Genomic DNA, 15,238 nt, shown 5'->3' with positions numbered 1-15,238 from the left:
AATTTTGCCCCAGCCTTTACCACCGAAGATTATGCGATATGGATGGATGCAAAAAGTTATAACCAACAAGGAGAAGAATGCTATCATGTTTAAACATTCGTTAAGTGCACCCAAATCTTCAAATTTAAACTACTGAGTGTGAACCCCTGCTTGTCAATATCTTATACATGGTGGTTTATAACAAATATGGATGAACCATACGATTTTATTGGGCCTCAAACCATGCTGGAATACCAGGGAATGAAGTAGCAGATAGACGCACGCTCATTACAGCCTACAATAGCTTAACACAGACAACACTTCCATACAAAAATAGTCGTGAGTCGTTGGAACTTTTAACTTTTAGACACGAGTCAGCACTCGTGTTACATCTCTCTTCTTTGTGCGTGTTTGATGTGCGTGCTGTAAGTAATAATGCAGATGCACTGACTCGCCCAGCTACCTGTCGCACTACAGTTATAACAAAGACAAAGGCCCTGGCATTAAATAGCAGTAATAATCACAAGTTTCATGTAACCAAACCCCGGCTTGGCGAGTGAGAATCGCGAAGCATCAGGGACGGTTCTATGAGGTACTCGTATGTCGACTTTCAATTGGGCACAAACATCTGGCACACAATTTCCCACTTCGAAAAGAAAATCCGGTAACTTGCCAGAAGTTCCATGAACCTCTCACGGTAATGCACATTGCTATGACATGTCCCCATATTGAAACTGAAGGCGCAAACTCTTGCACAACTTTGCATATAACTTGCACTCACCTTTACGCCGCGCATCAATATTGAGTGATGACCCGCTAGTGCCATCCACTGACCTGTTCAACTTTTTAACTGAAGTCGGGGTATTTACGCAGCCTATAAAATAATAGAGCTTTTGCTGCCTTAAAATTTGAATTTGCAATATCTTGTGGGTGGCGCACCATGGTCTTAGTCTCTTTCGCGCTATTAATCCGGAAGTAACTAATTGTAGCAGTCAGAAGAGGTAACTTTATATGTAACTAGTTACGCTCTGCGGAAAAATTCAGGTTCTCAACCCCTTCCAAATTAAGCCTTCATATTGAACATCTGTGCTCTCGCGTTTCTAACATACGCAAGGCCAACAATCAGTTAGCAATAGACTAACTTACTTTCCTGATATTTTGTAATAAAACTGGTAAGAACTGGATTCTCAGGCTCACAAAGCTTATGCAATTCATAGTGACTTCTTTGATCACCAGGATGCCAAGATGAGACAGAACAAGCGAAGCGCCAGCCGAACAGGAAACGCTATCGCCTACGAAATGTTTTAACGGCAACGTTTTCTAGTCACTTGATTGGCAAACGGCCTTCAGAATCCATAAATGATGATTAATACAATAAAAAAAAGTATTTTCTTGCAAAATATTCGGGGCGATTTTCCGCAGAATACTGCAGGAGGCTGCTGACAGCTGGTGAATAAACGTTTGGTGAATAATAAATGTTTGTATTTATCGCACTTGCATTGCGAACCGTTTGATCATTTGTGGTAGAAGCACTAAAGTATGCATGGTAACAGGCTAATGTTGGCATGTGCGCTTCATTTAGCACTGATGACCTGCATTCTGTCTCTTACGATTGCTCGTGTCGAACCACCCAGATTTAAGGAAAACAAGACTGAGTCTTTAATCCTTCGATGCCCAAAACTTTACTGAATAAGATACATAAACGAAAACGCGGGATTGCTTTACAGCCCATAGGACATAACCAATCTGGTGTGAGAAAAAATTATCGCCATTTCCGAAGAGACAATAAGGTGTTGCTCCTAAGCAACTGTGGGCACTTGCGGTCGTGCTACTGGGGGAAGAACTTGGAGCAATGGCGTCTTTACAGAACACACAAATGTATTTGTATTCGGCGCAATAGATAAAAGTATGCCAGGGTGCGCAGTACCTTGAATCTTGGTAAATTGAAACCTATGAGTTATATTGGGGCTCTATAACGTAAAACTATTCCAATATATTTTTATTCCAATCTTCTGACGTCAAATTCGCGTAACCGCCGACGCAAGCATCAGCCGGTAACCCACAGGGCTGTCTGAACAAACCAATCAAACGCTCTCCTAGATCATAGGAGGTCGCTTTCGTTTGCTTGAAAAACGAATAACATTGCCTACATTGAGCGGCTTGTCGTATCTTATTGGCTGACAAGAGGCGAGCAGCCTACTCAATGGAGAGGGATTCGATGGGGCCGAGCCACTGCACTGAAAATCGATAAGCGGATGAAGAGGGCGGTGCTGGCGTCTGCGATTGGTACGCTTTCTCTTAGCTTGCGGTTGCCAGTCGAAAATCGCGGCGACATGCAACGGAAGTATAAGAATGACACTACAACGGATCCTCAAGAAAGAAGCGTTGGTAGAACGAGGTCGTAAACGTGCTGAAAGTGCTCGAAAACGTTATACGACCACGCAGAAAGCTTTTTTATCCGCAAATAAGCCCATGCACTCCGGCAGGTGCGAGTAGCCAGTGCCTGAGTGATTGGCGGCAGCCATCTTTTATTCCTTTGAGAACGGGGCAGCCTGCGGTTATTCAGTAGAATATTCAGTTTTGTTCGGCATATTAATGCATATTTAATGCGTACACGTCACTTTGACGCGGTAAGTTTCCGCGGTTTTGTGACGTCGCGTGACAGGTACATGAAGTGGATGCAGCCCGAAAACTCTTGACCAATAGCCGAGGGTTAATGTTGAAAAGGCGTCGAATCAGAAATAACAATTTTTCTTTTGTTCTGTCAAATCAGGCATAATCAGTGTGTACACGCCATATCAGATGGGCAACTATCGTGGTTTTCGTGACGTCGCGTGACAGACAGGCGAAGTGGGGGTGGTCCAAAAAGTTTTCGACCAATCACGTAGGGCTGATGGCAGAATTGTAATAGAAAAGTTTGGAATAGCTTTACGTTACAGCGCCCTTGTTCTACATAATGTAGACTGCCTCGGGGCTACAGGATGAGTGATATGCTCCAATGAAACAACTAAAAAATCAGCCATAGCCTCTGATTTTCTGGGTCCTCCCGAGCGCTGTAGAGTCTGATGTCCGACAATTTCTTTCCATTTCCAAGTATGATCATCTCTTTGATTTACCCTTGTGTTAAATATCTGCTTCTTCGCCTCTCTCTCTCTCCTCCTCTACCTTGCATATAACAAAACACATAATAAAACATTTGGTAAATATTATTTGTTATCTGCTTCTTCATGCCATCGCCACTTAGATATGAAAAAATAACTAGCCATAAGTTGTTGCTCTTTTTTAGTATAACAGGGAAAGGAAGAAATATCAACCTTGTTCGCTTTGCAGCGCTGCAAAAGCTGCGAAAATCGTGATGCACGTCCACACGCCCGTCACAATGCACCCGCGTACGCGATACACGCCTACCAGAACATTGCGATATACACGCGTATCCTGATATTTTCCAGGGTATCGCGGAAAGCACCGGCACGTGAATACTGTACATATTCTCATGTACCCAGTATTACAACGCAGCAAGACCATTTTTGGTGGGTTCGTTACGCATAAACAAAACATTATGAACGTACTTGACTACCACACGTTACACCGCTAGTGTTGCCTGAGGCAGAGTAAACAAAAAATTGTTTAGGAAACACCTCTTTTTCTTGTGACAGCACAAATATACTTATATAGTGTCGACATGTGGTTTGTAGGATGAAATCTCTGTGCGTCCGTTGTTCTCCCAGAACATTGATTAGTTGGTGGGCGGCCTGTTTCGCGTTGCAGCGTTGAAAATATAAAGGCGTATCATGAGTTATCTTTAAAGGCATCAGTTCTTAATAGCTGACAAGAAAAAACTATCGCTCAATTTGTTGGTCCTGGGAAGTGCTGGGCATGAAAGAGGTCGCTGCGTTTCTTGATGCAGGGGTAGTAAACAAAGGCTAACCTGGTTGGTGTCGTGATGAGAGATGATGTCTACAGCCCTGTCCACGATGAGGTGGGTATCGTAGGCACCTCCCGCGTCACTCACAAGCTTTTCGTTGTCCCAGAAGTCGAAGCCGCATTTGTTTGTCTGTGCGCCAATAGAAAGAAAAAAAAAGAGCACGAGCGTCTTCATATGAGAAAGCGATGGAATTACACTAGGAGTACTGATATTCATAGCCTAAGGCGTTCAGGTAAGTGGAAAATAAGTTAGCATCATTATGGTAGGTGGAAGTAATGGTTCGCATGAAATACGTTTTCTGAGAACCCCGTATGAACTACACCGAAGGTTTCAAAGCTTCGACACCGTCTGTAGGATTTTTATTCATTTCTCTGTTTCATCATTATCCGCAGTAGAGAATCTCACATGAAATCGTTCGTGTGCTGACAATATGTGATTGGGATAGTTTTGCTTGACTATGCAAGCGCGTTTTCCGGAGCAAATTATGGCGGAACTCATCTCACGTTGACTGTTGATGGTAATGCAATAACATCGCATTTATAAAGTTAAATTTATTGACATTCTATAGTGGTCATTCTTATGTTTTTATGGCTTCAGTTATATACGACATATCCTCCCAGTTTACCGCGTAATTCGCTTGCCAAGGGCGCCCATGAGCATGGCGGCATGCTCCTGATTATATGACGCCGGCGTAGTGACAGCGATTAAATGACAACGACATGGTGAGCACCAGATGAAGATTCCTAAATGATCACAATGGTAAAATGACAACAGCGTCGCAATGACGACATGAGGAACACAGAATGACTACCTGTTTGTGATAGTATGATGACGATCGTGGGACAGTGACGGCATGACGAGTTGAAGGACGAAGCTGGAGTGACGACTATGGCAAGACCATGACGACGACAGTATGACAACGGATGTAGATAGCGACTGGCTGATGCCGAAACGTTAATGACGATGGAATGACAACGGTAGTATAATCACAATTGTATAACGACGCATAATTACGATAGATTGGCTAAGAATGATTGACGTCGATGAAAGCACGATTGTAGTAGGAAGACGACAGCAAGGCTATAATGAGATGACGTTGCGGAAGTGATAACGATGGCCAAACGACGAGGTCATGACGACAATTGTATGACGACAACCGTTTGACAACGATGGCGTGACGATGACGGCATGATGTGGGTCGTGTGATGAAGTTAGAATCATGGCGATGGAACGACAACAAGGGCATCACAACGATGGTAGGACAACTGCATAGTGACGGCTGTTTCACTAGACAATGGCCACGATGGCATGAAACGGTATCGCGACAATGACATGACTATTGTACAACGAAACCTGTATGACAACGATGCATGACAAAAGTCGGATGAGGAAGCTGGAGTGAGAACGATGGATTCACCACGACCGCATTACGAAGGTGATGCTACAAGTGCATGACGACAATGACATGACGAAAGTCAGATGACAAAAATGGATGGAAGACGAGATGGAATGACAACGATGCAACTACCACGATGGGCATCACAACGACTACCACGTCCATATTGGCTCGAACAGGTAGGCAAAAACTTGGGCCACAGGGTCAACTTAAGAGGGTAAATTAGATAGATAGATAGATAGATAGATAGATAGATAGATAGATAGATAGATAGATAGATAGATAGATAGATAGATAGATAGATAGATAGATAGATAGATAGATAGATAGATAGATAGATAGATAGATAGATAGATAGATACAGTTGCCTACAATATCCTAGAGGGAACCGTGGCGGTCAAATCGTTGAGCCAACATGGTAATGATAGGAATACATGATTTTGTCTGATCCTCTTGCTTGTGGATTCAAATGTTCTTTTGGCTTTGTTGTTACGCTTTATCTGTCTTCATCGTCATAAATTGCAGAGCAATCAATTCTCTTCGAAGTCGTCAGGCGTGCCAGGTAGCTGACGACTCAGGGTAGCGTAGGCCAATCGCGTGAGGCAAAAGTGAACGTTAAATAACGCGCGTTTGGAACGACTATTTCCGATCGCTCCCTGGAAGGATAAATAAGTGCGCGTGCTAATACCTTACGTACCGTATAACTGTCATGCAAAACGACTATATTTTGTACCAAACGCATTCCGGCGGTAGTTATTTTTGTGGAACGTGAGAAAATTTACGCGATACTGGCTGTCTTCGTCAGCTGAAGGCGTATTTAAATCAAACGCAGGTGACAACTTAATGCGGCAACATAAATGAGAACGCCTAATCGAGTTATATCAAAGAGTAGCTGCGAACTTCAGAAATTTGCATGTGACAAGATTTCATAACGTTATGTAGATAAACGTTTACAGATTGCACGTCATTTCTGTGCACGACATTTTGCAGTTCCTAGTTACTTATTATAGTTGTAATCAACAGATGGCATACACAAGTGCTATTGCATTCACTGTCGTGTTACATTGTTAAAAGGAAGAAGGATAGGAACATCGCATAAAATGTCAATTGTGCAATCGTAAGCGCTGTGTTTAACTTAATGAGAGTCTTTTAAATAGTACATTACAAATACCTTGCGGTGCCCCGCAATGTGTTGAGTTCGCCCCCTTTACGTCGCAAGCAACGCCTACACAAATAGGAATGCAGGATAGCCTGATGCTTGTACGACAATGCAGCTGTCTGGCATTACACAGTCTACTTTGCTATCAATACTGCGTTCTCTCTTCCCTGAAAGTGTCAAATGGTGATTTCTATACCATGGCGAGAAAAAGTGATCAATGCGAATACACCTTTCAGAAATATTATCTGGGAAAGGACTGCAAGTAAATCCCGATTGCAAGTGTGCTACGACCATTAACGACTGGTCCAATCTTTATAGTTGATGCATCTTTAGCAGACAAGCTATGATGCCATTTATATCAATTTATATTCGTGTGCAATATTTTTAGGTCTGAACAAAAATTCTCGATACTTTCGAGGGATAGCGGTGACAGTGGAGTGGATGGTGCTGTTTTGAGTGAATGGCGATTCTAGAAGGTTTTCCAGAGTTAATCACTTGCAGCGGAAGTTTTTTAAAAATGATTGTGGTCAAATAAAACCACCTGTGCCATGAAGATTACTTCAGTGAAGCAGCAGTACTGACGTCATCAGAATAAACATTGCTTTGTAAATATTGAACATTGCATTTGCATTATGATTCATTTTCCTTTTTCAAAAGATTCCACACGAGCATACCACCAGACGTTTACAGTGAATGGTATGTATTTTCATGTTCAACGGTGAAACACCTGGTGGCAAAAAAATATGAAAAATAATATGAAAATTGACAAGAAACTAGCCCCCGAAGAACTGATTGAACACCAGCGAACTCACAAAGTTAAGCATCTGGTTAAAGTAGTACTTCTCCATGTTGAGGTGACCAAAGAAAGTATCGAAGCCCCGTCGTGTCGGCGTGTATCGAATGCTCGAGGATCCAAGGTGCCACTGCGAGGAAATTGTACGATTCAAGAACGCATTTCACGCAAATGAAACGCATTATTTGTTTGGGAAACATTTGAGCGCCGGCAGACGAGGAGCGAACGTATACGTGGACAAGACAGCCCACGTCTTCTTTCCGTACTCGTCTTCTGGCGCTAAAAAAATTTCCAAGCTAGAGTTACATGCTAAACATAGAGCAATACTACATTATTTCTGAGATTTTGCATTATTTTTGAATTTACCCCATCCTTGGCGGCTGTAATATAGAAGTTTAAGCGCGACGGTCCCGCCTCTAGTATCCAGTGCATACGAACCCATAGCCCACACGCAGAATTGCCGTGAGCCGTCCAGTACTGTGATAATCATAGCAGTGCATTAAAAAATATAACACCCACTGTAGTGACGAACCCGCACACAAATTATAACTGATTGACAGCTTTCTCACTGCCTCAGTTTTCTAGCATAAACGAAGAAGGAGAAAGTAGCCCACGGGCGATGGCTAATCAATGTCCTGACGACGCAGCTTCCTATATTTATTGCGCTTTATTTACTGTGTGGTTTTCATGTGCTTATTGCGCAATTGTTTTTCGAATAAAACCATACGTAGTTGAATGGCTCTTATCATAGGTTGCAACACGTGTTATTCTCGTGTGCATGCTGCTTCCAGCAAATATAGACACTCATTTTAAAATACACATATCGAGTGGGTTCGACTACCTTCACAGTTCTACCGTTACCACTACCGATGGCGGCCTCCACTGACTACGCATGCCATGAAAAACCTTCTCATGCATAGACGTTGGGATTTGGTAGGGGTAACGCTGTGCTAATCTAATATGTTATTGTTCCTAGGACTGAGAATCCTTCGTTATCTTCCCAAAGTGGATAGCACTAATAATAACACTGCAAGACGGTTTTCACGCCTTTAACCCAGCGCGGTAACTCGCAAGCACAAGGTCGTGGGATTGATTCTGGCCGCCGATGCCGCACTCCGACGGGGCCGAAATAAAAAAGAAATGCTTGTGTACCGTACAATGTGCGCAGGGTAAATAACCCCACTTTGTGAAAAATTATTCTAAATCTCCCACTATGGCATGCTTAACAATGAGGTTGTGGTTTTCACGCATAAAACCTCACAACTGATTCGACTTTTTTTGAATCGTTTAATTATAATACTCTCACTAATTATACTAGCTCATCACTCTCAAGCAGCGCAATTTGCGCCTAAAAGGCATACGTACTTTTCCTATGGCATGTGTCTGGTAGCCGAGCTTTTTGAGCTGTTCGGCGATGGTTGGAACGGTGAGGTTCAAGCCTCCCTGTTCACCGGGAAGCAAAACGTCGTGCTGGAGACCTGCATGTGGGTACAAGACAGTCGGTGCACCCAAAAACATCGATATTAGAACAAGAAACCAGGGCCGGAATCTTAAAACGGTTAGGAAAGCGAACGGTTCACCCAGCGTGGTGAAGTAATGCCTATGGCGTTAGGCTACTGAGCCCCAGGACACGCGATCGAATGCCTGCCGAGGCGGCGTTACTTCGATGGGGATGAAATTAAAAGATGTCCGTCTACCGTGCATTAATTGCACGTTAAAGAACCTCAGTTGGTTATAACCAATCCGGAGCCCCTCATTACGGCTTGCCTCATAATCTAATCTTCTTTTTTGCACGTAAAACCCCATATTTCTTTTTCTTTTTTCCTTCCTTTTCCTTTTTCTTTAGCGAACGGTTAAATTTAGCGAACGGTTAAAGCCGGAGGTGCATAGCAAGGACGCGGCCAATTGACGAGAGGGTGCCGCCTCTGATGTACGCGTGATCATATTGCGCGCTAGTAGAAGAACTCCAGAATGTTTCTGCTTCCCCATTAAATGTGAAATATAAATCAAATATTAGCTTGCAAGTTTTTAAGTATAAGCATGCGGCGCAGGGTGGTTCCGCAATGCTTGAAGTAATAATTTTTTTCATTATTAGCCGACAGGTGGGGCTGCAAACGCCGCGTAGACTGCTACCAGGAGCTTGCTTGATGCACGCACCAGACACACACTGCAAGCACTTCCAAAGTAGCCAGCACAAGATAACCTTTTCGTCATCAGCTCGGACATGACTCGCACACCACCGTACTGCCGTTATCGCGGCGATCTTCCTTTCGGCACATCGCGTCATAAACACAATGGAAAATTAAATCTGCTACGGAGTTATTGACAGTCGGCGTGAAGCCGTACGCAGAGCCACGTTCGGTCGAGCGCAGAGCAGCCCAGCAGTCCCAGCCAAAGGGAAACGCGAGCTGCGACGCTGATGGCTCAGTCCTCTTCAGCAGGCAAGCGCCAGGAGCGATGGTCGAGCTCTCTTCTCCTTTACAAATGGAACAGTGCATACGGTTCCTGTATTGCCTGCGCAGAGAGCGTGGTGCTGACGACGGGCACTGCACCGTGAAATCGAAAACGAAAGTGCGGCACTCTCGAACTAGAGCAATGTGGCCAGCGAAATGGGAGATCTCTACCTTCTTATTGTCATCGCTCTGGACTCTTGTGATGTTACCCGCCGTGGTTGCTCAGTGGCTATGGTGTTGGGCTGCTGAGCACGAGGTCGCGGGATCGAATCCCGGCCACGGCGGCCGCATTTCGATGGGGGCGAAATGCGGCCGTGTGCTTAGATTTAGGTGCACGTTAAAGAACCCCAGGTGGTCAAAATTTCCGGAGTCCTCCACTACGGCGTGCCTCATAATGAGAAAGTGGTTTTGGCACGTAAAACCCCAAATATTATTATTATGGACTCTTATGAGCCGAACAAAGGAAGTGCTGATGCTGCTTGTGTTGAACCCTGCTAGCTGCTGAATGGTGATGTGCGTGTTATGGACGCTGGCGATAGCACCCGGAATTCGATCTCGAGAAACAAATGTCCCCTTGACACTAAGTTTGGCAGCCGGAGACACAGGAAAGATGACCCAGCCCTTCTACCGCCCAACAAAAAGTAATTGCGAGCTCAACTTTTGGAACAGTGTCGGCGAGACAGATATGGTGCTTCGCTTAATCTGTTGGCTGGCGGCGAGGTACCCCAACGAGCAATTCTTTCCTCTCTGCAGAATGGCCACCCGCCCTCTTGCGCCCATCTGCACCAGTTTGTAGCACAGCCGGCAAAAGGTGTGCTTTAGAAAGCCGACATGTGACGGTGCAAATAATGTTCCTTATCCAATCGAATGTACACCGCAGCTACATCGAAAGAGCAACGTCGCGCAGACGGCAAGGGCGAAGCAACAAAAGCCCGCGCACGTTCACGCCCACTGGGCAGCGTGGCCGGCGCATGCAGCTGTAGTGGCAAGTGAACAGCAAGCCGCCGAACTGAAAGATAACTACTGCTTCGCCGGCTCCACTCTTAGCTGACGGCAATTAAAAGTTATTGACAGACGCGTGATATGTTCATATTTGCGGCACCTTCCCACTGCCGCAGACAGCCGATGACACAAGCACAATCCTGGCCAGTCACGTGAGGCCAAGTTAACTGTTGACTCTCCGAAGTGACACAGATTTTGTCCAGGATGTTTTTTTCTGATAATGTGATTTTCTGATAATGTGATCAAGCGTTCTCATCGGCGTCATGAGGCACACTGCAGGCCGCATAATATGAACGACTCGATCATTTAACAAAGACGTGAACCACAGTGCATCATGTGCGGAATGCATAAATATCATGTAGCGCCAACAGAGCAAGCAACACGTCTGGGAATCTAAATACACGGTGCTCTCACACATGTAAGCGAACACAAAGGAGGTGGCTATTGTGACCAAATTTGGCCGGAGGAGTCAGAAGTCGCGCTGCACGCTATTTTCGGCTTTTAAGAGAGTGAACGCAAGTTCGCAACACACGGAGACTATACGCTGAGTGAGTCGATGCGGAGTACGTTATATGGTAACACCGGCGTGACATCGCATGACAGAGCTTAAAACTTGGTTCCCATCGCAGGATATTTCCACCATTTTGCACAGAATTTAATGTTTCCAGAAAGCCAGAACTTCTTTCGAAAGTAAATTACACAACTTGTGCTCGTCCTTATATAAGAAGTTTACACATGTGCTTGTAAAGCTTGTTATCCCAAAGTGGGGTAACAGAAGGAACTATTGTGCGCGTTGACTGCTAGGTTAAGCACATTTCTTTTACCATATCCACTAGCGCCCCAAATAAACACACTTTAGAGAACACCTAATGGGCGCCCGTTCCTGCGGCGAGCGTCGGCGTCAGCGGCGTAACCGAGTGAACGAGAACCGCGAATAGAGAAGAGGAACGCGGAGCGGTAGACGAAATGCTCGAGCCGCGAACGGCGGAGAACAATGGCAGCGGCCCCTTAAGTGACGAGCACAGGAGATTGGTGTCATGCGGAACCACCCGACCGCTCTCTTCGTACTGCTCGTGTCAGCTCTTTGTTTGGTTTGCACGGTTTCGTCTCATTCACACTTGCTTCGATTATCATGATTTGTGACTCTGCTACATGTCTCTCTCAAATTCTTTATCTCAATACATAGCGAAATCAAAACACGTGCTACGCTCAAATTTCGCATTAGGAAGTATTGTAATCCTTGGGGAATGTTGCCATCTGAAATGTATGTAAATACGAAAATAATCATTTTACCACTTTATCAGCTCTTCGCACATTATTGAACAAACTGTATTGTGTACTTTGTGAAATACAGGGTTGAAGTGAAATTATAGTTCGTAATATATTTTCTGTAGAGCAATTCTTCCTTATCAGATGTTTGTGTAATTCTGTTATTACGCTAGGGTGGAAATTTGGGTGGGTTGCTTTAGCATTTTATGAGGTGAAAGGCGCGCAGACGACACACATAAGCGAGGTAGACACACACAGGGCGCCAATTGAAGAGGCGCCTTGTGTATATTTCTCTTACGTCTATCATCGTCTACGTGCGTTTCACCTTAGTCTATTATTACATTCTAGCATAGTATGAAGTCTCGCTAGTTTATTGTGGCATAGTTGTATTCATTTAGGTATCAAATAAATACATCAAAGTGAGCGTCTTTTATTGTCTGCTAGCTAATAAGTTTTGCTACATGACGCGGCGCTAATACCTACTGTAGTACGTCACCGCGGCGGGTTAGGCTGCTTAGCACGAGGTCGCGGAATGGAATCCCGGCCACGGCGGCCGTATTTCGATCGGGGCGAAATGCAAAAACACCCGTGTACTTAGATTTAGATGAACGTTCAAGCACCACAGGTGATCGAAATTTCCGGAGTCCTCCACTACGGCGTGCCTCATAATGAGAAAGTGGTGTTGGCACGTAAAACCCCATACAAAAAAGTACGTCACCGCGGCACTGTAAAATCTCCGTACGCGCCCTCACGCGAGCCTCAATTTAGCTGCCTCCCAGTGCAGAACACGACAGATAGGCCATCATTTATATTATATATATATATATATATATATATATATATATATATATATATTTAATTATGAGGTTTTCCGTGCCAAAACCACTTTCTGATTATGAGGCACGCCGTAGTGGAGGACTCTAGAAATTTCGACCACCTGGGGTTCTTTAACGTGCACTTAAACCTAAGTACACGGGTGGTTTCGCATTTAGCCCCCATCGAAATGCGGCCGCCGTGGCCGGGATTCGATCCCGCGACCTCGTGCTCCACATTATATATATATATATATATATATATATATATATATATATATATATATATATATATATATATATGAACGAGAAGAAAGGGGGCTTAACCGAGGGGCCCGATTTTTATTAGGCATATCATAAGAATACAACAAACACTGACACCAAGGGCAACATGGGAGAAATTACTTGTGCTTAATAAATGAAATAAAGAAACGATAAATTAAAGTAAATTAAAGTGGATGAAAAACAACTTGCCGCAAGTGGGAACCGAACCCACAACCTTCGCATTTCGCGAACTGCGAAGGTTGTGGGTTCGGTTCTTACCTGCGGCAAGTTGTTTTTTCATCCACTTTAATTTCCTTTAATTTGAAATGCGAAGGTTGTGCGTCCGGTTCTCACCTGCGGCAAGTTGTTTTTTCATCCACTTTAATTTCCTTTAATTTATCGTTTCTTTATTGCATTTATTAAGCTCAAGTAATTTCTCCCATGTTGTCCTTGGTGTCAGTGTTTGTTGGCTTCTTATGATATGACTAATAAAAATCGTACCCCTCGGTTAACCCCCCTTTCTTCTGGTTCATTACATAACGAGGGTCTGGAATCCGGCAACATTGATGCCTTCAGGTAGCATATGTGGGTTTATTGACCGGCTGCCTTCACCCAAAAAGATCACGTTCTCGTGACGCCTGCGGCAAAAAGTACGTTCCACGCCCGCCGCCAAGGTCTGTGAGAGGTGGCGCTGGCTAACACTCCCAGGGTTCTACTAGGACACATAAATACCCAAGAAAGTGGATTGGAAAACGACGACGCGGTAGCTCAAATGCTAGAGCATCGCATGCGAAATGCGAAGGTTGTGGGTTCGGTTCCCACCTGCGGCAAGTTGTTTTTTCATCCAATTTAATTTCCTTTGATTTATCGTTTCTTTATTTCATTTATTAAGCACAAGTAATTTCTCCCATGTTGTTCTTGGTGTCAGTGTTTGTTGGCTTCTTATGATTGACTATATATATATATATATATATATATATATATATATATATATATATATATATTTCGTTATTTATTTATTTACTTACTATCAAGGACTGAGTGCTTTACAGAGCTGAGTGGTAAACGGGCAGCATAACAATGAACTACGATATACAAAGAAACAATCTGACGATTCCTAATTATACAACGTTACATAACGCCTTGGTAACTAGTTTTCAATTACGGCGGTGAGTGAAAGTAACATACTAATAATTCCTAACTACGCAACGTTAGCTAATGCCTTACCAAAGAGATTGTTATTGAGACTGGCCACAATGTCACCGGCGAGGTCCTTCTATTGCTGCGATAATCTGGGAATGCAACACTGACTGAAAGTGTTAGTGTTTCCTGTTTTAATTGCGGCTTTATGGCCATGATCGTTGCGATGTGACAGAAGAGGTGGCTGAGAATTGAAGTCATGTGAAGGGAAGGACATTAATAAAATTTGAAAAACGTAGTCAAGCGTTGTGTTGTTCTATGAATCCGCCGTGGTTGCTCAGTAGCTATTGTGTAGGGCTGCTGAGCACGAGGTCGCGGGATCGAATCGCGGCCACGGCGGCCGCATTTCGATGGGGGCGAAATGCGAAAACTTCCGTGTACTTAGATTTAGGTGGACGTTAAAGAACCACAGGTGATCGAAATTTCCGGAGTCCTCCACTACGGCGTGTCTCATAATCAGAAAGCGGTTTTGGCACGTAAAACCTCATAAATTAATTTAATTTAGTTATTCTATTACGAGATGCAAGCTACGGAAACGATAGAGTGACTTTCATTGATGTTTGGTAGCGGTGCTGTTTTAATATGAAAATATGATTCTAATTTAAATATGTTGAACAAGCTCGAGAAGAAAAAAACATAGTGAGTTGTAGTAGTTGATTTCTATTGAAATTTATGCGTGTTTCTATCACGTTCTGAACCTCTGTCAGTTTTCTTTCTTTAGCGCCAGGAAACATGAATTTACAAAACTAACGTTTTCATGGCATGGATCGCGCACAGCTTCAACGCTATCTAACTTAACACGCAATAATGAGTTGTAGAGCAACACCCAGCGCAGCGGCTTACCGGTTATGCTGTTGCGCTGCTAAGCAAATGGTCACGGGTTGAAATCCCGGCTGCGGCTGCCGCACTTGGATCGGGGCGAAATGCAACAACACCCGTATCCCGTGCACGGGGGGTCCGTTAAAGATCCCCTGGTGGTCCGACTT

The 15,238-nt window shown here is 44.0% G+C and overlaps 1 protein-coding gene across 1 annotated transcript in view; it reads right to left on the bottom strand.

Annotated features, from left to right (window-relative positions):
* Nucleotides 1-15,238, bottom strand: part of LOC142566669 (arylsulfatase B-like) — a 178,075-nt gene that overhangs the window by 51,776 nt on the left and 111,061 nt on the right. The window contains exons 4-6 of the mRNA XM_075677501.1: nucleotides 8,618-8,730; nucleotides 7,272-7,382; nucleotides 3,908-4,033 (exon numbers count right to left, since the gene is read on the bottom strand). Of these exons, the coding sequence (XP_075533616.1) occupies nucleotides 3,908-4,033; nucleotides 7,272-7,382; nucleotides 8,618-8,730 (350 nt within the window). The remainder of the gene's footprint in view (nucleotides 1-3,907; nucleotides 4,034-7,271; nucleotides 7,383-8,617; nucleotides 8,731-15,238) is intronic.

Source organism: Dermacentor variabilis, unplaced genomic scaffold, assembly GCF_050947875.1.
Source record: "Dermacentor variabilis isolate Ectoservices unplaced genomic scaffold, ASM5094787v1 scaffold_13, whole genome shotgun sequence".
In the NCBI taxonomy this organism is placed as follows: Eukaryota; Metazoa; Arthropoda; class Arachnida; order Ixodida; family Ixodidae; genus Dermacentor; species Dermacentor variabilis.
The sequence above is the reverse complement of the archived record's forward strand: the minus strand, read 5'-3'. Positions and strand labels throughout refer to the sequence as shown.